This window comes from Asterias amurensis, chromosome 4 (genome assembly GCF_032118995.1).
Source record: "Asterias amurensis chromosome 4, ASM3211899v1".
Classification (NCBI taxonomy): Eukaryota; Metazoa; Echinodermata; class Asteroidea; order Forcipulatida; family Asteriidae; genus Asterias; species Asterias amurensis.
The window spans coordinates 18,702,385-18,723,655 of NC_092651.1; the positions used below are offsets into that span (position 1 = coordinate 18,702,385).

Here is a 21,271-nt window from a genome sequence, read left to right on the forward strand (position 1 = left end):
TTAAATGCTTTAAATAAATGTAAATTTATCACAACAAATCAAGACACATGCATACCAAAAGTGCTTTTGGCTCTCTTAACATCTTTAATTGCATACAAATCATTTCATAGAAAAGACTGCAAAACTTTAAAGCATGGTTAAATATAACTCAAAATGCGTTGTATAATAAAAATGGCAAAGATGGAGATTTACAGTTAAATGGTCTGTATACGTTTGGCAATGACTCTACAAATTCAAGGCAATAAAAAACAACTGTATTGTCAGAAGTTCAGCAGCTGTAGGTAGTGTAATGCATTTTGAGAAACGTTTAACTTCGAAGTTCTCCGGTTATAGAAAAAACAGATCACTTTTTATTCCCCAAAATTTAGATCTAAGAAATATTCTTCCTGTGTGGAAATAATCGCCCCGTTTTTTCCTGGTGAAATCTCCAAAACACAAACATCTTTTGAAGTGAAATATTCACAGAGGGTTAGTTTTATTGTATTTATCTACATGTATATATTATATTATATACACATACAGTAAGTTCCATACCATTGTTACTGAAACTCACTGCTTGTTCAAATCTAGTTGTAGATACATCGTACCATAAAACTAACCTGTGAAAATTCATGTGGGAAGAATATATAGTCTGCAATTTGAACACCCAATCTGAGAAGCGTTTCTGGCAGAAACACTCATCAGCTTCAAAATGTTTTTCCACAACCACATTACTTCAAAGTGAACTGTTTCTCAAAATGTTTCTTACCAGGTAATTTTATTGCCAAATGTATAAACAACCCTTTGAAAACAAACGTTTTTAAAGTTAACTTTAAACACAGTTCCAATTGTCTTCAGATTTCAAAAGTAAAAATACAGTGCCATTTTAATGAATACCCACACAAATTGTTTTTGTTTTTTTTTACATTTGGATGGAGCAAAATCCAGTGTGAATGGCGAAGTTGTTTAGGAGGAATGTTGAATTTAGAACTTTTTTGAACATATTGAATAATGTTAAATACTGTTCTTGTTTAAATTTCTTCATTTAGTGCATCTACGTTTTTAAATCAGTAACAAAAGCTCAGCTTTGAGATAAAATGTTAAAAAGGGTTTGGGGAAAAAAGGATAGCAGGCAGCAAGTGGTACACGGCAAAATTGTCGATGGATTAGTCAGAATCACCAAGGGTCACCACATCCGAAAAGGTAGGTATTCCTCAACAAGGTTCCTAAATGTAAAAGAAAATGTGAAACAAAGAGAAAATTGAGTCATTTTGACCTTTCCCACAAAATGTGTACATGTATTTCCTTTATCAATGTACACATGTATATCGGTTCATCCATGTCGGGTCAACAAGAACGAGTTTGACATTGTTATTTTCTAATGTATACATCGTGAAACATAACTGTCCATATGTACCTGCACAATATCAAAATGTCTATGGACTGAAAACATGTTCCATTAATCTTTGTATAGGATTGTGAATACCTTTTGTCTTCAAGCTATCTAGTTTTTTTTTACAATATAATAGGCGTTGCCAACATTTCCATTGAGAGTATTTCACAAACAAAGCTACATCATGCACATGTAATTCACTCACCTGTACTTGGGCCCAACTTTTGTTGTGGGGAAATTTTTAGGTGTCAAGAAGATGAGATGGCCTCCTCTAACTTTTTCAGCAAGCTCCTAAAAGTAAAATAAAAACATTTTTAAGAAAAACATAAAGTAATTGGGGTGGTCATTCGAAATGGTAAAACTAAGCATTTTCATTTCTTCTACCCAGTACCCACATATTGTTTGTCTCAGCTAACAAAATTAACTGTAATTGATCAACAAACCTTTTTTTAAATGCTGCCGTTTCATTAAAAAAAGGTAAATCAATCAACATTAAAAAAGCATCAATCATGCTTCACTATTCCATATATGCTTTCTGAAAAAAAAAAATGTTGGTTCCTTTCAGTTACCCCTTAATTACTCCTTCAACAATATTAATTATATATATAAATTGATTAAATACTTTTCCTTTTACCGTAGCTGATTTGTGGAAAGCACAATAATAGTAACACACACAAATTGTGCCCTCATAAGTAAGCATAATAATATATTAAATTAAACATCATGGCGTCGAAAAGCAGTCAATTTTCCTCAAAAATCTGTGGTTCACAATTATTCTACTCTGGGACAAAGGATACAGAGTAAACTGGTGTCAAAGAGCACGGAGGAAGACCAAACACGAAGATTGGTTGGCCGTATTCTAGCTACCTCTGCCATTGTATGTGTAAAAATGTCTCATTGTATTGTTGTCTGGAGATGTACACACGACGTACATGAATGATGACATATACAGACAATCGTGATAACCAAAGAAAATACTTGTTTTTTTTACGGAAAACACAACAAGATAAAGTGAGTTTTTGTATGTAGAATACTTACCATTGTCGAGAAGATGACAACTTAACAACCGATGTAAATTTGGTCGGCGTAACGTACAGGCTAGGAGAAGAATACGACGGTTGAACGGCGGAAGTGCAGCATAACATTTGAACAATCCCCCACAATCCTCCGCGCGGATTGTAGCCTCGTACTTTATATGAGAATTTACTTTTTTAATAATTGTATGAAGTTTTTTATTATTAATCTTTTTGTTCTTTACTAATACCTATATGAGTGTCTTTATTTTTTTTTATTTATAAAATATTACCATAAAATAATATTATAATAAAAAAATATTATTTTTTATTGAAAACGTTTTGTAGAGGATCTCTGCATGACCGCGGTCATCTGCCTCGTGGTACAACGTTGATACAACGTTATATCTGTACGTTGCCCACGTGCCCCGAGGATACACGTCGTGCGACACATGCCAGTGAACTGTCAAAACACTGTTCGGTAACTTTGTTAAAACAAGTTTCCACAACGTCCCATTATCAGACGATGAAAACTACGTCGTTGCAAAGTTAGTTGTACGTTGCCAAATAACCTGACGAAGGTACAACATTCAAGCAACGTTGCCAAACAAAGCTAAAGTGACTTTATTAAAACGTTGTGAAAACACAAAGCCACAACTCTCAGATAACGTTTTGCACAGAACATTCACATAACGTTTGTATATGACGTTTAAAAAACGTTAGACAAAAGTTGTATCTAAGTTATGGAGTAACGTGACGAAACCAAAACCTTCTGACAACGTTGCATAACAATATTCACAGGACGTTTTTATACGATGTTAAAACATAACGTTTTTATAACGTTGTATTTATGTCATTGTGTAACAAGACCAAACTGCAACCTTTTGGCAACGTTGTAGGTTAGTTGTGTTTTAGTTGGGAAGCAACATTACCAAAATACAACTTCACAGTAACGTTACGATGACGTTACGTGTTTGCTGGGGGGTGGGGGGGCATTGTTCTTCTGCCTTATTAGGTTAGTCGTAAAACTGCATCACTACATCCATCATGGAACAAAACTGCGCTACACATTACAGTAAACTAGACATTTAATCTAAATTTAGTTGAATTAAACTAAATTAATTAAAATCAAATTAAAAATCAAATTAAAATTTCCTTTAAATTATTTTAAACAATATTTTTAACTAAGTTAAACTACAATACACTAATCTAAAATAACTTACACTACACTTATGTAAACAGCACTATATAAATGAATCTAATCATTTAACGGGGTGCCGCGCGAAGCGCGGCATCCCGCTAGTCTATAATTAAACTTTAAAACTGATTAATTTCTTTTTCTTTCTTGGATTCTCGCCTCTTGAGGGCGCTGTTTTGCAGCCAGTTACTTATTTTTTTCCACCGTGACAAGTGTACACAAATCATAGAGAGATTTACGGAACACCTTTGCTATGAATTGGTGATTTTTCCTCGACCCTACAGACCTTGGACACGGGTAAATACATATTGACTCATTATATTTCCAATTACAGTAATAATTTGGGTGTTTGGATGATCAAAAGAAGTGTTTTTTATGACTTGTTTTGAAGGTTCCCTACCGAAACGAAGTGAATGGGTTTTTATCATGCAGCATCTATTTCGTGATAATTTGTTCATAGAGTTACATCGTAGGAGGTCCTGTCTCCGTGGTGTCCCTAAAATCGTGGCAAATCTTTTACCTCTCTGTGCGCGATGTAAACAGTGCCTAGATTAAAATTGTGTGGTTTTATTTGCCCAGCGAAGAGTCTCCTCTCCATTGAGCAAAACTTAGAAAAAAAACAACACAAGTAGGTATGTGACTGGTGACAAAACGAGGCATATAACCAACACAACGTATGAAGCTAAACCACGAATGGTTGTGATTAAAATAAGTTGTGATTAGTCTCTCGCAGTCGTAATGTTGTGTTTATTTTTGAGCCAATACTATTTTCTGTATTATAAACCATCTAAAGTTTAACCCCGTCATATTTTGTAGCGTAACTGCTTTGGGTAAACTGTCTACTGACACCTTTTAATGGTTGGATCATGAATGGTGGTTTTCTTACCCTGTGTTCGCACTATTTCCCAAATAAACAGTTTGATTTGCATATTAATGAATATGCATTTAGGCAGAAGTTCAACCCAGTGTTTTGCATCTCGGTTTGTTCACACGGGAGGGCGCCAACCAAAAAGCTGTAAGTTAAAAGGTGCTCATAGAGTCATATATCTGCAATCAATGCTTGTGCTAATTAATATTCAAAAATTATTTTAAAAACTGTTTTAGGTATCTGAACCTCTTTCAAACCAATCAAATATATTTTCGTACAACTAATAAAACATCTGATTTCTTTTAAATTTTTGGCAGGTCAGCTTTTCGGAATTTTTGCTTATAGGTAATGCTGGGCGAATAGTGAAATTTTGTTATTCGGATACCGCTGGCCGGATATTTGAATAATTAACCGGATATTTGAATAATTTTTTTCCGCCGCTAGAGGGCGCTATTAAAATAATAAAACAACAAATTTTTGTCGCTAGAGGGCGCTGTTCGTTTGTGAATGAGATCTTCTGGGTGGATTGATATAAGTTTTAGACAATGTCACTCGGTTCATTCATAAAAATGACCGGATCTAATTTAAAGATGGGGATTTGCTTTTTCTTTTGATCGTGGATAACTCTACGTGAAGGAAAACTTGTGTAATCTTTGAACAAATTATGCCAGAAATGTGATTGTTTTAACTCTTCACGGAGGTATGCATAGTTAAATACTTAATTTATGATATTTTATGCTGTCTTAATAGAAGTTTTATTAGGATTCAGACAAAACATTCATGTCGGTTGTCGCCCGACGTCCACGGATATTTGGATATTAAAGAATATCTGGTTACTTGGTTGTAATTACAGAACTATCCGGTTTTTAAATAGCTATTCGTGCTCTATGCGGATATCCGATTAAGAAAAAAAAGGCATTCGCGGTTACGGATAGGAAAACCTAATCGCCATTAACCGGATATTCAAACAATTCGCCCAGGCCTATTATTAGGCCATACCCGGGAAAAAACACAGACAAATGTGTTTTTTCCTAAACCGGTGCAAGTATGATCACTTTTTCACTTCCCAAGCCAAATAGGACCAACCTCAAAGCCTATATTTATCACGTCTCCTCAAAAGCTGAAGCACATAGCACCCAGGTTGTGATAAATTGTTATAGGCCCCTAGCGACACAATTAATTGCATGACCCCAAAACACTATTTATAAAAAAGAATTTAAGGCCATGGAAATATTTATGATAACCCAGTTTTGCGCAAGACTTTTGGCCTATAGTGGCACCCTGACAACTAATGGGGCTTATTCGTCTCTCGTCACCTCTTGGCTATTGTAAAAATATATTACATCAAAGATAATTGAGCTAAAACAGAACACGAACAAACATAAACAATAGTATAAATTCCCCCTTTTAAAAACCTTTTTCTTTTCCGAAGAAAGCAACAATAATAAGCCCAAACACTGTGAACAGAAACCGAGACACAAAGTCATTTATTTATATTTGGCCCTTCTAATTGTGTTTTTTTTAGATCTAAACAATTTGTTTTAGTGTTCGGGCGCGAGCAATTTCAAAATATACCAATACTTGTTAGCAATGACAATTAATTACGAAGGGGCTTTGAAAAGACAGGAAAATGCAGGAACACAAAGTTATAATAATTACCAGGAATATCACTACCGAGTAAGCATTAATCGTAATAATTATTATGAACCGGTAGGCCTATATCTCATTTACAAAAAACTGATATAGATAATAATAATAATAGGGGTGGTGGGGGGGGGGTGGGAGGTTCACTTCTGGCTGATTAGGTGTGTCATGTGAAAATTCCGTAACACCTGGGGAGGGGGCGGGGCACTTCTGGCCAATATGTATTAGCCGGGGGGGGGGGTACTTCTTCCTAGTTAGCTATGTCCTGTGACATTCCCTTAATAGGGGGGGGGTGCACTTCTGGCTATGTCAAGTGACGTTACCTTATGGCGGGACGGGGGGGGGGGGGGGGGGGGGTGTTGGACTACTGCCTAATTAGGTATGTCATGTGACATTTCTTTAATAGGGGGGGTGGGGCTTTAGGGATGCACTTCTGCCTATGTCATGTGACATTTCCTTAATGGGGGGGGGGTAAACCTCTGGCTAGTCATGTGACATTAATAGCGGGGGGCGGGGGTATTCTTTAATAGGGGGTGGTGCTGGGGGTGCACTTTTGCCTTATTAGGTATGTCATGTGACATTTCCGTATTAACTGGGGGGTGGACTTCTGCCTAAGGGTATGTCATGTGACATTTCCTTAATAGGGGGGGGGGGTGAGGGCCGGGTCTTCTGCCTTACATTTGTAGGTATGTCGTGTGACATTTCTCTTGGGGGGCGCTCCACAGCTCCACTTGTCATGTGACATTTTGTTTTTAGGGGGGGGGGGTTGCACTTGAGGCGAATTAGGTATGTCATATAATTAGGTCTGCATGTGATATTGTCATAAATGTCATGTGACATTTCCTTAATAACGGGGTTGGGGGCGTTGTTCTGACTTATTAGGTTGTCATGTGACATTTGTTTAATAAGGGGGGCTGGGGGTGCACTTCTGCCTTATTAGGTATATGTCATGTGACATTTCCTTACTAGGGGGGTACCTTCTGCCTTATTAGGTATGTCATGTGACATTTTCATGGCACTCCTGGCTAATTAGTGGGTCATGTGACATTTCCTAAATGTTCTGCCTAAGGGTATGTCATCTGACATGTCCTTATCAGCGGGGGGGGGGGGGGGGGTGTTGGACTTCTGCCTAATTAGAATAGGTATGTCATAAGACATTTTTTTTAATAGGGGGCGGGGCTGGGTGGGGGATGCACTTCTGCCATGTCATGTGACATTTCCTTGATATGTTAATATTGGGGGGAGGGGTGCACTTCTGGCTAATTAGGTATTTAATGTGACATCCTTAATAGCAAGGGGGGTGCAGTCTTCTGGCCATTTTAGGGGGGGGTACTTCTGCCTATAGGGTTGTCTGAAATTTCTTTAATGGGGGGGGGGGGAGATGGGGACAGGCTGGCTAATAGGTACATGTATGTCATGTGACATTCTTAACAGCGGGGGGGGGGGGGGCCACTGCCCAATTAGATATGTCATGTGACATTTCTTTAATAGGAGGTGGGGCTGGGGGTGCACTTTTGCCTGATTAGGTATTTGGCAGGGGGAGTGCATTCATGTCACATTTTCTTAATAGCAGGGAGGGGGGCCGCACTTCTGGCTAATTAGGTATGTCATGTGACATTTCTGTATAAACTGGGGGTGCGCTTCTATCTAAGGGTATGTCATGTGGCATTTCCTTAATAGGGGGGTGGGGGGCTTTTGCCTTATTAGGTATGTCATATGTGACATTTCTCTGGGAGCGCTGGGGGTGCATGTCATGTGACATTTTGTTATTAGGGGGGCAGGGTGGCACTTGAGGCTTATTGGGTATGTCATGTGAAATTTTCCTAGCCGGGGGGGGGGGGGGGGGGGGGGGTTGTTGATGGGCTTCTGCCTAATTATGTATGTCATGTAATTGGGTATGTCATGTGATTTTTCATCAATGTCATGTGATATTTCCTTAATAGCGGGGCTGGATGGGGGGGGGCGTTGTTCTGCCTTATTAGGTAGATTCATCATGGCACAAAACTGCGCTACACATTACAGTAAACTAGACATTTTATCTAAATTTAGTTGAATTAAACTAAATTAATTAAAATCAAATTAAAAATCAAATTAAAAACCAAATTAAAAATTCCTTTAAATTATTTTCACAATATTTTTAACTAAGTTAAACTACAATACACTAATCTAAAATAACTTACACTACACTTATGTAAACAGCACTATATAAATGAACCTAATCATTTAACGGGGTGCCGCGCGGCATCCCGCTAGTCTATAATTAAGTTTTAAAACTTTTATTAATTTCTTTTTCTTTCTTAGATTCTCGCCTCTTGAGGGCGCTGTGTTGCCGCCAGTTACTGTTTTTTTCCACCGTGACAAGTGTACACAAATCATACAGAGATTTACGGAACACCTTTGCTATGAATTGGTGATTTTTCCTCGACCCTACAGACCTTGGACACAGGTAAATACATATTGACTCATTATATTTCCATTTACAGTAATAATTTGGGTGTTTGGATGATCAAAAGAAGTGTTTTGTATGACTTGTTTTGAAGGTTCTCAACCGAAACGAGGTGAATGGGTTTTTATGCAGCATCTATTTCGTGATAATTTGTTGATGGAGTTATAATATCGTAGGTGGTCCTGTCTCTGTGGTGTCCATAAAATTGTGACAAATCCTTTACCTCTCTGTGCGTGATGTAAACAGTGCCTAGATAAAAATTGTGTGGTTTTATGCGCCAAGCAAAGAGTATCCTCTCCATTGACCAAAACTTAGAAAAAACACTTAGGTATGTGACAAAACGAGGCATATAACCAACACAAAGTATGAAGCCAAACCACGAATGGTTGTGATTAAAATAGGCATGCGCAAGTTGTGATTAGTCTCTTGCAGTCATAATGTTGTGTTTATTTTGTGGTTACTTATTACTTAATACTTGCACTTGTAGTTTTAAGTTGTATTGTGTAAATGCAAAAAGTTTGGTAATTTAGCCTTTAGGCATTTCTACAAACAAGTTACAAAAATATGTCATATGTTGAGGCCTTGTTAAAATGTTTGCCCACCGAAAAAGTTTCATCAAACACTATTTCAATTCACAATTCATGATTATCAAATCATGTGACTGAATATTTTTCTGAACATTCTGAAAAAAAAATACAGGAAAGAAGCCATGTGCCTTATTAGCCCTGGTGGCCTTACACTTTCATTTTGTACTACAGTGACATCCCGGACATCAGGGTACATTTCTGGGGCGGAAAATGTTCACAGCTTCATAAATCAAATCTTACCTGCAACAAGCCACAAATTTCAACAGATTCACATTCTATTCCTCACAAATCCGTCATTTTTGTGAAATAATGCAGCTTCCAAGGTTAAAGAATTCCCGTTTTGATCAATGCTCACAGTTGTTTTCCATGCGTACGCGTACATTTGCGTACATTTTGACTGCTCTTTGAGGACACCGTAAGCTCAAGCGTCACATTCACTTCATTTTTATTTTTATTTTGCGCGTTTTGAGGTGTGCACACTGGGCGCTCGCACTCACAAACATGAACACAAACGCACACACGCAAGCACACACGTGGGTAACAATTTGGGGAATTCTTTAACGTTGGAAGCTGCATCATTTCACGAAATTGGCGGGATTTGTGAGGAATATATGAGGACCAAAACCCACCACAGAAAAATATATGCCGCCATGGAATGTGAATCTGTTGAAAATTAGGGGCTTGTTGCAGGTAAGATTTTAGTTATGAAGCTGTGAAATTTTTCCGCCCCAGAAACAGGCCTAAACAGTTAGGGCTCTGTTCCTGTGTACAGAGAAAGAGTCCTATATAGGGCTAGTGCCTTATAAATATGATTTCTTATATTTTTGGAGATTTTAATTTTTAACCCTCATAGTCATATTAATATTGTTATTAATATTAAAGTTTAAACATCAGCTTGTTGATTCAATTATCACAGTTTATTTATACGCCTTATTTTAAATATCAAGAAAAAAAAATAATTAAATAAAAAATCAGATTTGAAAGCCAGTAATTATTCACACTTTTTATTAGTATTGTTATTATTTTTTTTTTCAAGTTACCATGGTGATTTGGGTAAACAGTAAGGATGTTAGTCAGTGCCGTGCACTTCTGCCTGGGTTTAATTCTCCCTTACAATAGGAACACAAAGTTGACTAAAATTTACATTATTTTGTACCTGATTTGAGAAGTTGAAAGACCATATTCTTAGTACTTCCAGAAACTATAAGGCTCCCCGTGAGCCTTAGAGGTCTAATATTTTGGGCCTCCTTAACGCTACACATTTTGAAATTGGCGTTGATTGATGAAAGTTTTACAGCCATTAGCCACCAATAACTGAAGTTTCCTTTGAACTACACTACCCTAAACTTATCCAAAACACTCAATATACATTCATGGTGCTTGTATTACTTTTTGTTGAGTTAGATTAAAAAACATCTTTAAAAAAAGCTCTGCGTTCTTGATGCAGTCACAGACATAAAGAATCTATAGACCGACAGTAGGGGGGCGCCGAACTGTAATTTTGTACTTTCTCAAAACATGGGCGAAAGTGTATTTACGTCACGTCTTTTTGCACACTTTGTTACGCCGTGTGCGAGAACTTCAAAGGGAAATTCGCTTAATTTGAAAAGAGATTTTCATGTGTAAAATAATTTGTAAATAAACAAATCTACAGACAGGAAACCCCAAACAAAATAATATAAATCCATTAAACAATTTATTTAGCTAAAAAGAAAGATTTTTGATATCATTTCAAAACACTAAGTGTCAAGTTGCTCTCTACAACCAAACGGCCCCTCCTCAACCATAGAAAAAGTATACAAACTTTTTCTATGGTTGAGGAGGGGCCATTTGGTTGTAGAGAGCAACTTTTGGACTACACATGTGTCCATTCTCCATGATATCGCCCACAACAGATCACAAAGGATTTAACTCTCAGGAAAAGTTATTTTTACAGCTGGAAAGTCTTTTATGTTTTCAATGCATGAAAGAACAAACTTTCACCTCAGAATGTAATAACATGTCATGAGCATTCCAGGTGACCAAAAAATAAAGCGTTGAGCATATTGAGAAGTCAAAAAACTTGCGATGCGACAGAAAAACAATAGTGAGTACCAAGCTTTTAAATGTTTTTTAATTTAACTCAACAAAAGGGAAATAAAAGCATCATGAATGTATTGTAGTGCTGGGCGAATAGTGAAATTTTGTTATTCGGATACCGCTGGCCAACTATCCGAAGTTAACCGGATACTCGAATAATTTTTTTTTTTGCCAATAGAGGGCGCTGTTCGTTTGTGAATGAGATCTTATGGGCGGATTGATATTAGTTTTAGACAGTGTCACTCGGTTCATTCATAAAAATGACCGGATCTAATTTAAAGATGGCGATTTGCTTTTTCTTTTGATCGTAATTGACTCTAGGTCAAGGAAAACTTGTGTAATCTTTGGACAAATTACGTCAGAAATGTCATTGTTTTAACTCTTCACGGAGGTGAGCATAGTTAAATACTTAATTTATACTGTTTTATGCTGTCTTAACAGAAGTTTCATAAGGATTCAGACGAAACATTTATATCCGTTGTCGCCCGACGTCCGCGGATATTCGGATAGTTAAAGAATATCCGGTTACTCGGTTGTTATTACAGAATTATCCGGTTTGTACAGAGGTATTTGCGCCCTATGCAGATATCCGATTAAGAAAAAAAAAGGCATTCGCGGTTACGGATAGGAAAACCTATTCGCCTTTAACCGGATATTCGAATAATTCGCCCAGGCCTAATGTATTGAGTGTGTGGGATAAGTTTTGATTGTGTACACTGGGATAGTACAAATGAAATTGTAGTTATTGGTGGCTGATGGTCGTAAAACGTCATCTATCAACTCTGATTTTAAAAACATAGCGTAAGGCCCTTCTTGCATTGTTTGTCGCACGCAAAGTATAAGAAGGGTACAGGCCTGTAAATTTAAATGATGTCTGTGTGTGTCGCTGGATGGTGCATTTGTATACTGTGTGATTATGTGCGTTGTGTTTTGTGCGATCACAAGCTGGTCAGCGGTACCTTTGCATGAATCTTTTTAGTGTAATAATCCCCGTGTTATACCAGCAGGGCCTGATGCAACAAATAGGATAAAAAATTAGTTTTTGGTGGGTTCAAACTGAAGAATTGGTGACCTGTTGAATTTGAAATACTTAACGACTTTGGTGGGAGAAAATTTAACGAATTTGCATCCAACGTTCTTGTGAGGTCATGCAAGTAATGGTGGCTTCTTATTGGCCAGCAACTCACCACGCCGCAATGCATTATGCAGTTTTCCCACCAAAGTCCTTGGCAAATGTATTGAAAAACATAAGGCCCCCAAAACGAGTTGGTAAAGGCGCTTGCCTTCGCAGTTTCGCCGCTCGTGGTGATGCCGCGTGCGCCTTGACTAAAGGCTAACCCTCACATCAAGGACAACACTGTAGTAAAATACAAACTTGAAAGGCCTCCAGTGCTTTATAGTTATTTGGCATGGTGAGTGTCTCTCTGTGCTTGAGCAACTTTGTGACTGTAAAATATTCCAGTGTTAGTGTATCACAAAGTAATCGGAGTTCCTTATTGACATTCTGCCAAATCTATTCAATTGAGATCTTGCTTTTCAACTCTGAGAAAGATACCTTTAAACATGCCCTTGCCCTTTCAAAAAACGAAGCATACAAGCATGCATTATGATTTATATTATTTTATTTTAGGCCTGTTCGGTACATAGTAGGCTCCCTTTATTGTAGGGTGTAATGGCTGAGTGGATAGGAGCACTGAACTCCAGCTCTGGTGCGGTTGTTCAGCAGAGTGTGGGTTCGATTCCTGGTCGTAACACTTGTGCAAAAGCAATGACACATAACTATAGATGCTTCTCTCCACCCAGGGGTAAATGGGTACTTGTGAGCGTAGAGATGGTTCTTGTGATTGGTTTAGCCGAGAAATGCATAATTTTGCACAGGCTGTATACTCCTTGAATAAAAACAACATTGTAAATTTTAAGCACATAAACTTTTTAGAGATGTTACTACAAAACAAACTACATGTACAGCCAAAATAAATGTACATGTACATGTATGCACTGCAAAATTGTTTATCCGAATTTGTTACAAATATATTTTTAAGTGGTTTCCTAATTGCTACTTGTAATATTTATGACACGAGGCTGTATCTGAATTCGAGGGCTATAGCCATGGTCATGACTATTTTACACCTTACCTGATGAACTTTTCATTCCATAAAGTTTTTTTTAAAAGGACATGTTTCCTTGGATCGGGCGAATTGGTCTATGACAAAGCTTTTGAAACCGTTTGTTAAAGAATGCAGAACTCTGAGAAAGATACCTTTAAACATGTCCTTGCCCTTTCAAAAAACGAAGCATACAAGCATGCATTATGATTTATATTATTTTATTTTAGGCCTGTTGTGTACATAGTAGGCTCCCTTTATTGTAGGGTGTAATGGCTGAGCGGATAGGAGCACTGAACTCAAGCTCTGGTGCGCTTGTTCAGCAGAGTGTGGGTTCAATCCTGGTCGTAACACTTGTGCAAGAGCAATGACACATAACTATAGATGCTTCTCTCCACCCAGGGGTAAATGGGTAACTGTGAGAGCAGAGATGGTTCTTGTGATTGATTTAGGCGAGAAACGCATATTAATTTTGCACAGGATGTATACTCCCCAGGGAGCTGAGATGGTTTAAGAAATGATTTAAAGCCCAGTGACCAGGGGTAATAATGTTGGAAGCGCTTCGAGACGCCCTTCGGGTGTGAAAAGCACTATATAAAAACTGGTTATTAGTATTACTATTGTAGTGGATTGCCTATAACAAAATAAATTTATCTTTGGTCTGCAGATTTGATGAGTTCCACTTTGGCAAGTTCATCAATATGTATCTCAAGCAAGTGTTCTTCTTTGACATCCATTCACCACTTGGCAGGTTATTGAGTGCAGGAGCTGGCTACATGGCTGATACCAATGTCACGTTTCCCTTAGAGAGGATCGGGGATGGTAAGAGAATCATGTTGTTAAGGGTGTGTTTTAATCACCCAAACCAGAAGCATGTTTGAGCTTTGGTCATTGGTTGAGTGTTTTTTCGTGCGTTTGATTGAACCACGGTAACAGTGACAAGGCTGGTCCGACCAAACAGTAACCGACGTAAAAGTAGCTATAAATATAAATATGAATAGTAAACTTGCGGGTACAACCATGAGCTCTGAAAAGAGCCGGTTTGGGTTTGGCGTTTCGACCAGTATACTCCTGCTCATCTTTCTCCTGAATACGAGCAGAGTATACTGTTGGAATTATCAAGACCAAACCAGCTCTTTTCAGAGCCACCACTCCTTCAAAAGAGATTTTACTCAGGGCTATTCATATTTATATTTATAGTTATTCTTATTCTCCACACCATGCAAAGCTTCAAACACCATACAGTAACCAACTTGTTGGCTCGGTTAGGCTTAGTTTCAAGATGGCTGACTCTAAAAACGTTTTCAAATTATTCAAATTATTCAAATTATTCCTTAAAAAAATGGAATACCCTGAATCATAACAACTAAATAATTATAAAATCACAAAGACTAATTTCCATTAGTTGAATAAAAACAACGCTAGTATATTTTAAGAACATAAACCTTTAGAGATGTTACTACAAAACAAACTACATGTTCAGCCAAAATGCATATGTACATGTATATGTACATGGACATGTGTCTATTATGTACATGTTTGCACTGCAAAATTGCGTATCCAAAGTGGTTTCCTAATTGTTCACTTGTAATATTTATGACACGAGGCTGTACATGTACATGTATCTGAATTAGAGGGCTATAGCCATGGTCATGACTATTTGACACCTTACCTGATGAACTTTTCATTCCTCAAAAGTTTTTCTGTTGAAGGAACGTGTTTCCTTGGATCAGGCGAGTTGGCCTATGAAAAAGCCTTTGAAACCGTTTGATATAGAATGCATATTGTGAGAAAGATACCTTTAAAAGTAGAATATGACCCACACAAACATGCCTCAAAATTGCATGGTTTTCCTTTTACTTGGCATGCTTGGTTAACGTACATGGCATGCCATTTTGTTCAGTCTAATTTTTTACTCCACTCAATGGCGGACCATTTTAGTTCAGGAAGTAAAAGACAGATCACAACCGGCAATGTTGAGGCATACTTGTGTGGATTATTGTAGGTTACTTTAGGTTTACTTTTTTTAAACAAAAAATGGTTACAACATTTTTCATAGACCAACTCACCAGGGCCTAACTTCATAACGCTGCTTAAAGACAGTGGACACTTTTGGTAATTGTCAAAGACTAGTCTTCATAGTTGGTGTATCTCAGCATATATGCATAAAATAAAAAACTTGTGAAAATTTTAGCTCAAGTTGCAAGATAATAATGAAAGAAAAGTAGCCTTGTCACACAAAGTTGTGTGCTTTTCGAGACCAAGTTTTAAATCTGAGGTCTCGAAATCACATTTGTGGTAAATTACTTCTTTCTCAAATACTATGGCACCACTTCAGAGGGAGCCGTTTCTCACATTGTTTTTTTATACCATCAACCTCTCCCCATTACTTGTCACCAAGAAAGAATTTATGCCAATAATTATTTCGAGTAATTACCAATAGTGTCCACTGTCTTTAACGATAATTTTGTGCGGTACGCACCAGAGGGTTAGCATGCCTCTTCGGTAGCTTACGGCTAGCAGCGCTATGAAATGGTAGTCACGCAGTAAGCACAAAATCGACCACTAAGCAATGCTATGAAATTAGGCTCTGATCCAGTGCAACATGTCACTTTAACAGCCAACTTTCAAATGTGGGCTAAGATGACCCTTTGACTTGTCCCAGAAACTGCCACAAAGGGTAATTGTCAACTTGTCATTGTGAACTTGTTAGGTACTTTGATGTTATCTATCTAAAGAGAACAGTATGTCAAGGAAAAGAAAAGAAACAGTAGTCTACATACTCTGTCGACATTTTGTTTTAGAAATGGTTATTTTAAAAAAATTGTAACTAAAATGTTGAAGTCAAAGAAATTTTTCCAGTTTCATTGAAACTGTCGAACCGTACTTTTTATTTGGGTGTATTAGCTCGCTGTAATAAAAGTCGCAGAGTTTATTTAAAGCTTTAATGGTCCAAAGCAACAGTATTACAGTTTTTCTATTTCTTTCATTGTCTTCCGAATTGAATTGATGCTGTGCAATTGGACAACATTTATTTAACTAATGTTTGAAGTTTTGCATGATGTGGATAAATTTAAAGAAACTATAAATACATGATGAACTTAAGGGTACACCCATGTGCAAATCTTTTTAGTGGGAGTGTTGGCTCTGAACAGAGCTGTTGTACTCTGCTCATCTTCAAGACAATGACGGACTACCGATGGTGATGGAGCTTGTGAGTTGGTTGCTGGCTGGATGTGCAGGTAAGCATAATTTTGCTGGGCTTAGCTATTTTGTTGTGTTTAAACAGCTCTATGAAAATGGTGCTGGTCCAAAGACAACAATTAAATGTAGTTTTATAAGACATGAAGGTTTGCATGGTGGAATGATAATGAGATATATTTTTGCGGTGACATGTAGATAAATCTCTTTTGATAAAAACGCCTTTTGCACATTTGAGAGCTAAATTTGATAACGACGCATGTATATACTTTCCCTGATGGTGGGAAGAGTATAGAGTCCAACTGTTGAGTCCTCCCATTCCTCTCACAACCACCATCAATCAAAAGAGATTTATTTAGTTGGTATCATCCCAAATATGTTTCATAATTTTAAAAATGCATTTAAAAATGCATTGATGTTATTATGTATTCAATGCTTTCAATGTTAATGTTGGTTGTTTCTCCCTGGTTTCTTCAGGCTTATTACGGAGGTGAAGCTCGCTGCGATCAAGAGGTTGGGATACAGGGTGACTATGACCCAACTGAGTTAGTGTGTGGAGCATGCTCAGATGTATCCAGGGCTCAGGTAGGGGGTTTTACACCAAAGTTTTATTTCTTGTTTTTATGTATTGTTTAACCCGGGGAGACCAACACTGCTTTTTTAATGGTGCCCAGTGAGACAATGCATTAAGCACAGACCCGAATAAGGGGAAAATCCCTCCCCACATACAAATACAAAGACAGCTGTATTGAGCCAAAAGCATGATAAAGAACAAAGGGTCAAAATAACTGTTGAGATAATTGTAGAATTACTGATTACATAGTTAACCGTTTCATGGATTATTTATTTGAGTAGTAATTTGATCATATGGACACATTTATTGTTCATTCATTTGTGAATGTCAACCACCCCAAAACAAGGTCACAATAGCATCCTCAAGCGTCCTCTTTCCAAATCAGAAAACTGTGGGCGTACGGACTCTATTTTTTGTGTTACAACTAGTTTTACGTACGACAAATAGAAGAGTTAATACAACATTTAGGGAATTTCACCTAACAAGATATGAACAATTTTGAATACAACATTTTGCAAACAATGTTTTGTTTATCAAACCAAATTCCTCCTAACTAATGCTCCATCCTTTTTCCAATTTGTTTGACCCCAGATGTGTCCAAAGCATGGGAAAGATTTCCTGGAGTACAAGTGCCGCTACTGCCGTTCAGTTGCTGTGTTCTGCTTTGGTCGAACACATTTCTGCAATGCTTGCCACGATGACTTACAAAGGATCACCAGCATTCCAAAGCCAGATTTTCCTCACTGCCCGGCTGGTAAGAGTGTACTGGGGTTGGATAGGGAAGGATAGGGGGTGGAACATGAGTGATAGTTGAAGTGTTGGTCGCTCCAACCCTTCAACTATGGATCCATAGAGAATTAAGCCTGGTTCATACTTTCCGTGAATGTTAAGCGTTTTTGACATCTCATGGCTGTTTTTGCACCCAATGTTTCACACTAGTTGAACACAATTCATCTGTTGTGATTTATTTGTTGCAGGAAGTATGAACCAGGCTTCATATTTGAAGGGTTGGGGTGGATGGATTGATAGGGTTTGAGTTGGACTGAAGATTGTTGGGAAAATTTCATGGTACATAAAATTATATGCACTGCATGTATCTGAAATCTGATTGCCTTGTGATTTACTGACATGTCAGCTCAAAGACTTTGTCTGTCAAAAAAAAGTTTGCAGCTGCCAACATGTTCCCACATCTTAAGAGCTCATCTGCCGTCCTGCCAGCCTAACAGTGGTGGAATCTCTCAAATGCTAGAAGAAAGTTATTGCAAATCATTTCTGAGAAAATAGAATTAGCTGTTGCAAACTGCTTACCAACCCAAAGGATCTATGGTATAAGTGCAAAAGTTAGTTATTGACCTGACACTTTGAGAAAGACTCTGCTAGGGTCAAAACGTCAGACCATTAACTATGTTTTGAAATCATTTCTGTATCAGATGTGTACCAGCAGTCGTTGCATAGCAAACTTGCAATTTGGGGAGTTTTTATATTAATGGACATTTATACAGCTAGCATCTCTCAGTATTGTATTGCAGTAGTTGAGTATATTTCGTGAAAGACTCTCTTAAATGCTTTCTCTGAAGAGGGTAGGCTTAACACTTTTAGTAAGTTATACGCTGTGCTTTTTGTTAAGAGCTTAGTGGAATTTTAAAAAAGTTGTTTCGGGTACCAAGTAAAAAGAGTTTAGCTATTTAGTATAGTGTCCGCACAAAAGAACATTGATAAAAAAAACATATAAAAATGATGTTATACAATTGAGCCATGTAAAATCGACTTTTGAGATGGACTATGGCCATGTCCGAAACAATGACTTCTGCTACAGCTACGGCTAGAATGCGCACCTTTGCCTATTCTTCAACACTGTCAGCAACACTGATCTAGCCACAGCAGTAGCCAAAGTCACCGTTTTGGACACAGCTTAAGGCTAGACTTTCAAATTAGGATATGCATGATGTCACTCGATATTAGTGTGTACAAACTGGTCAATTAGTTCCATTAGAATTAAAGACATTCCTGCCAGAATTTTACGCCAAACCGATTGCTTTTTTTTTTACATGATGACTACTATGTTTGCTGCATATCAGTCATCAGTACGTCTGAATGATAAATCAGGAATGCGTTAAAATAGGCACTTATACTGTCTGCACAAAGTGCTTGATTTACAGCATTCAGAAAGAGTTAGATTAGGACTAGTCCTTGGGAGATATTAAAAACTTAAGGCTAGTCCTAAGTGAGGACGAGTAACTCAACCTATTCTGGAGATAAAAGAAGTCTTAACTTGTGAAATCCACCCCTGGTCACTTAAGACCGGTACAGGTGTAGATACAGAAGGCCGCAAAACAGTTTGTCGACGAACCTTCAGGGAACCATTCCCCACCTATTCACATTGGGGAGGTCGACAAATTTTCATATCTGCACAATTCCAAAGAAAAGCAGCCAAATTTACTAAGCATAGAAAATCTTTGCTTCGCAGATAGACAGGTTACTAGCTCCCTAAAATGCCATGTGATTGTATATTGCTTGTGATCGGTTCCCTGCATACAGTTTCTTAGGGACATTTGTTCCTGCTAAGCACAGTTAACATGTGGATGTGTGTGTTTGTACATTGATGCCCCTTTCTGTTGGGAGACAATATCTATGTCCTTCTTTATACAAATTGTCGGAAAAATTGCCAGTGTGTAAGTTGTAAGTTGTAAAATGTGGACGTGTGGTGTGGGAAGTTGAAACAAAAAGCAGGAATTGAGAAAGTGTAAATATCAAATAAACGTACATATAATTGAAGACATTTCAGACAGTGATTTGTTGTATTGTTATTTAGAAAGAGTAGGGTATAGACCTTTATCATGGTGCAGCCATGTTGAAGTTTTCCCCTTGACGTCAATGTAACCAAACCGAGGCTTGGTGAACAAACCAGTCTGGTTCCTATTTGCAAAATTGTTATTATCATTCATAACTGTTATTCGATACAAGAAACATGACCAATATGGAGACAGCATGGTAAAGGTCTATTGTTCTTGGATATACAATTATAAAGCACCACTACATGAAGAACTACATCACACATTCCATCGTCTATAAACAGTTCTGAACAAAATAAACCACTGGAGAAACTGATTGGGTAACTTTGTAACTTTCTAAATGATTTAGGGGTTTGAACAATCATATTTATACACTTCTTGAATTTGCATGAAGAGCTTGTTAGCTAAACAAATTTATTTGATACAAATCTTTATACTTGGCATGAAGGACAATGTGGTGCAATCATTTCAGTGACTAATTATTCGTAAAATTTGGCCAATCGCAGTCTGGCTAGACGTTGACCTGTAATTAGCTGGACAGGTTTGGACACTGGCCTTTTAGCTCATTCCACCAGTGATTAAACTATGGTGCAATTCTTATCAAATGTGGGGTTTTATGTTTAAATTTCTGTTTGTGTGTGGGAAGTAATTGGTAACGTGGTCTATCGACTAATCACAGCTGTGTCTCGACTAATCACAGCTGTGTCTTTTGAAGAAACCCAATGATTTTGAGTAAACTTTTACTCATTGTTTATCATCAATCTGGGGAAGGGGGAGGGGGAAGATACATGAAAAATAACATGGAAGTCTCTTGTCCCTGAAAAAAGTTTGTGTAATTTATCAATTTCTTCAGGGGCTATGGAAATAATTGTGGCCTTGTGTCTGGTAACCAGTTTCTGTTAAGCTATACTTTTCTGTGCTTAGCAAGTGTTCTTGCTTACAGGCAAAACAAAGAAAGGCTAGATTTGTGAACAAAAATAGTAGGTGAATATGTACATTTGCGGGTGATGCATCGCCAAAATTGCCAAAAATTTTGAGACCGTTAATTGTAACTAGCGCCCTCTGTTGATGGATTATTACAACCAGCCTTCGGATCCTCACAGCAGACAATACATGAGCTTAGATAAATACAAATACTTGGCAAAAACCATTGGATTATATAATAAAGTACCGGTATATTTAGTTGTGACTGTATGCTTAACAGCATTAGTTCCCTAGAAATTAAAGAAGGCAGAATTTTTTAGTGAGATGCATTAAAAACCACAAAAGTTTCATTCCCAGACAATCGTTGGCGTCTAAGATTTTATTTGTTACAAAGTATTACTACTTGAATATACATTCCTTTACTGATACAACATTGTTGTATTTATTTTTAGAAATTAGATAACTTTA

The 21,271-nt window shown here is 37.5% G+C and overlaps 1 protein-coding gene and 1 long non-coding RNA gene across 3 annotated transcripts; one reads left to right on the forward strand and one right to left on the reverse strand.

Annotated features, from left to right (window-relative positions):
• Positions 1 to 427: 427 nt before the first annotated feature.
• Positions 428 to 2,561, reverse strand: LOC139936213 (uncharacterized). Its single transcript, XR_011785915.1, has 3 exons — positions 2,411 to 2,561; positions 1,578 to 1,663; positions 428 to 1,205 (listed from the first exon to the last, which is right to left on the reverse strand). It is a non-coding gene; the product is annotated as an uncharacterized lncRNA (long non-coding RNA).
• A 1,229-nt stretch (positions 2,562 to 3,790) lies between these two features.
• On the forward strand, positions 3,791 to 21,146 carry LOC139935684 (E3 ubiquitin-protein ligase MYCBP2-like). Of its 2 annotated transcripts, XR_011785841.1 has the most exons (6): positions 3,791 to 3,880; positions 8,397 to 8,541; positions 13,980 to 14,134; positions 16,446 to 16,554; positions 16,991 to 17,098; positions 17,679 to 21,146. XR_011785841.1 is itself a non-coding variant. In XM_071930213.1 (5 exons), the coding sequence occupies exons 3-5, from the start codon at positions 14,132 to 14,134 to the stop codon at positions 17,874 to 17,876; spliced, it is 309 nt and encodes a 102-aa protein (XP_071786314.1). In that variant the 5' UTR covers positions 3,791 to 3,880; positions 8,397 to 8,541; positions 13,980 to 14,131; the 3' UTR covers positions 17,877 to 21,146. The 2 variants fall into 2 exon arrangements, 1 of the variants encoding a protein (XP_071786314.1); XM_071930213.1 differs by lacking the exon at positions 16,446 to 16,554.
• The last annotated feature ends 125 nt before the right edge of the window (positions 21,147 to 21,271 follow it).

What these genes read in the sequence shown, in the direction of transcription:
- LOC139935684 (XM_071930213.1), top strand. An exon ending in CAGATGTATCCAGGGCTCAG is followed by an intron (nt 17,099 to 17,678) that starts GTAGGGGGTTTT and finishes GTTTGACCCCAG; the next exon opens with ATGTGTCCAAAGCATGGGAA.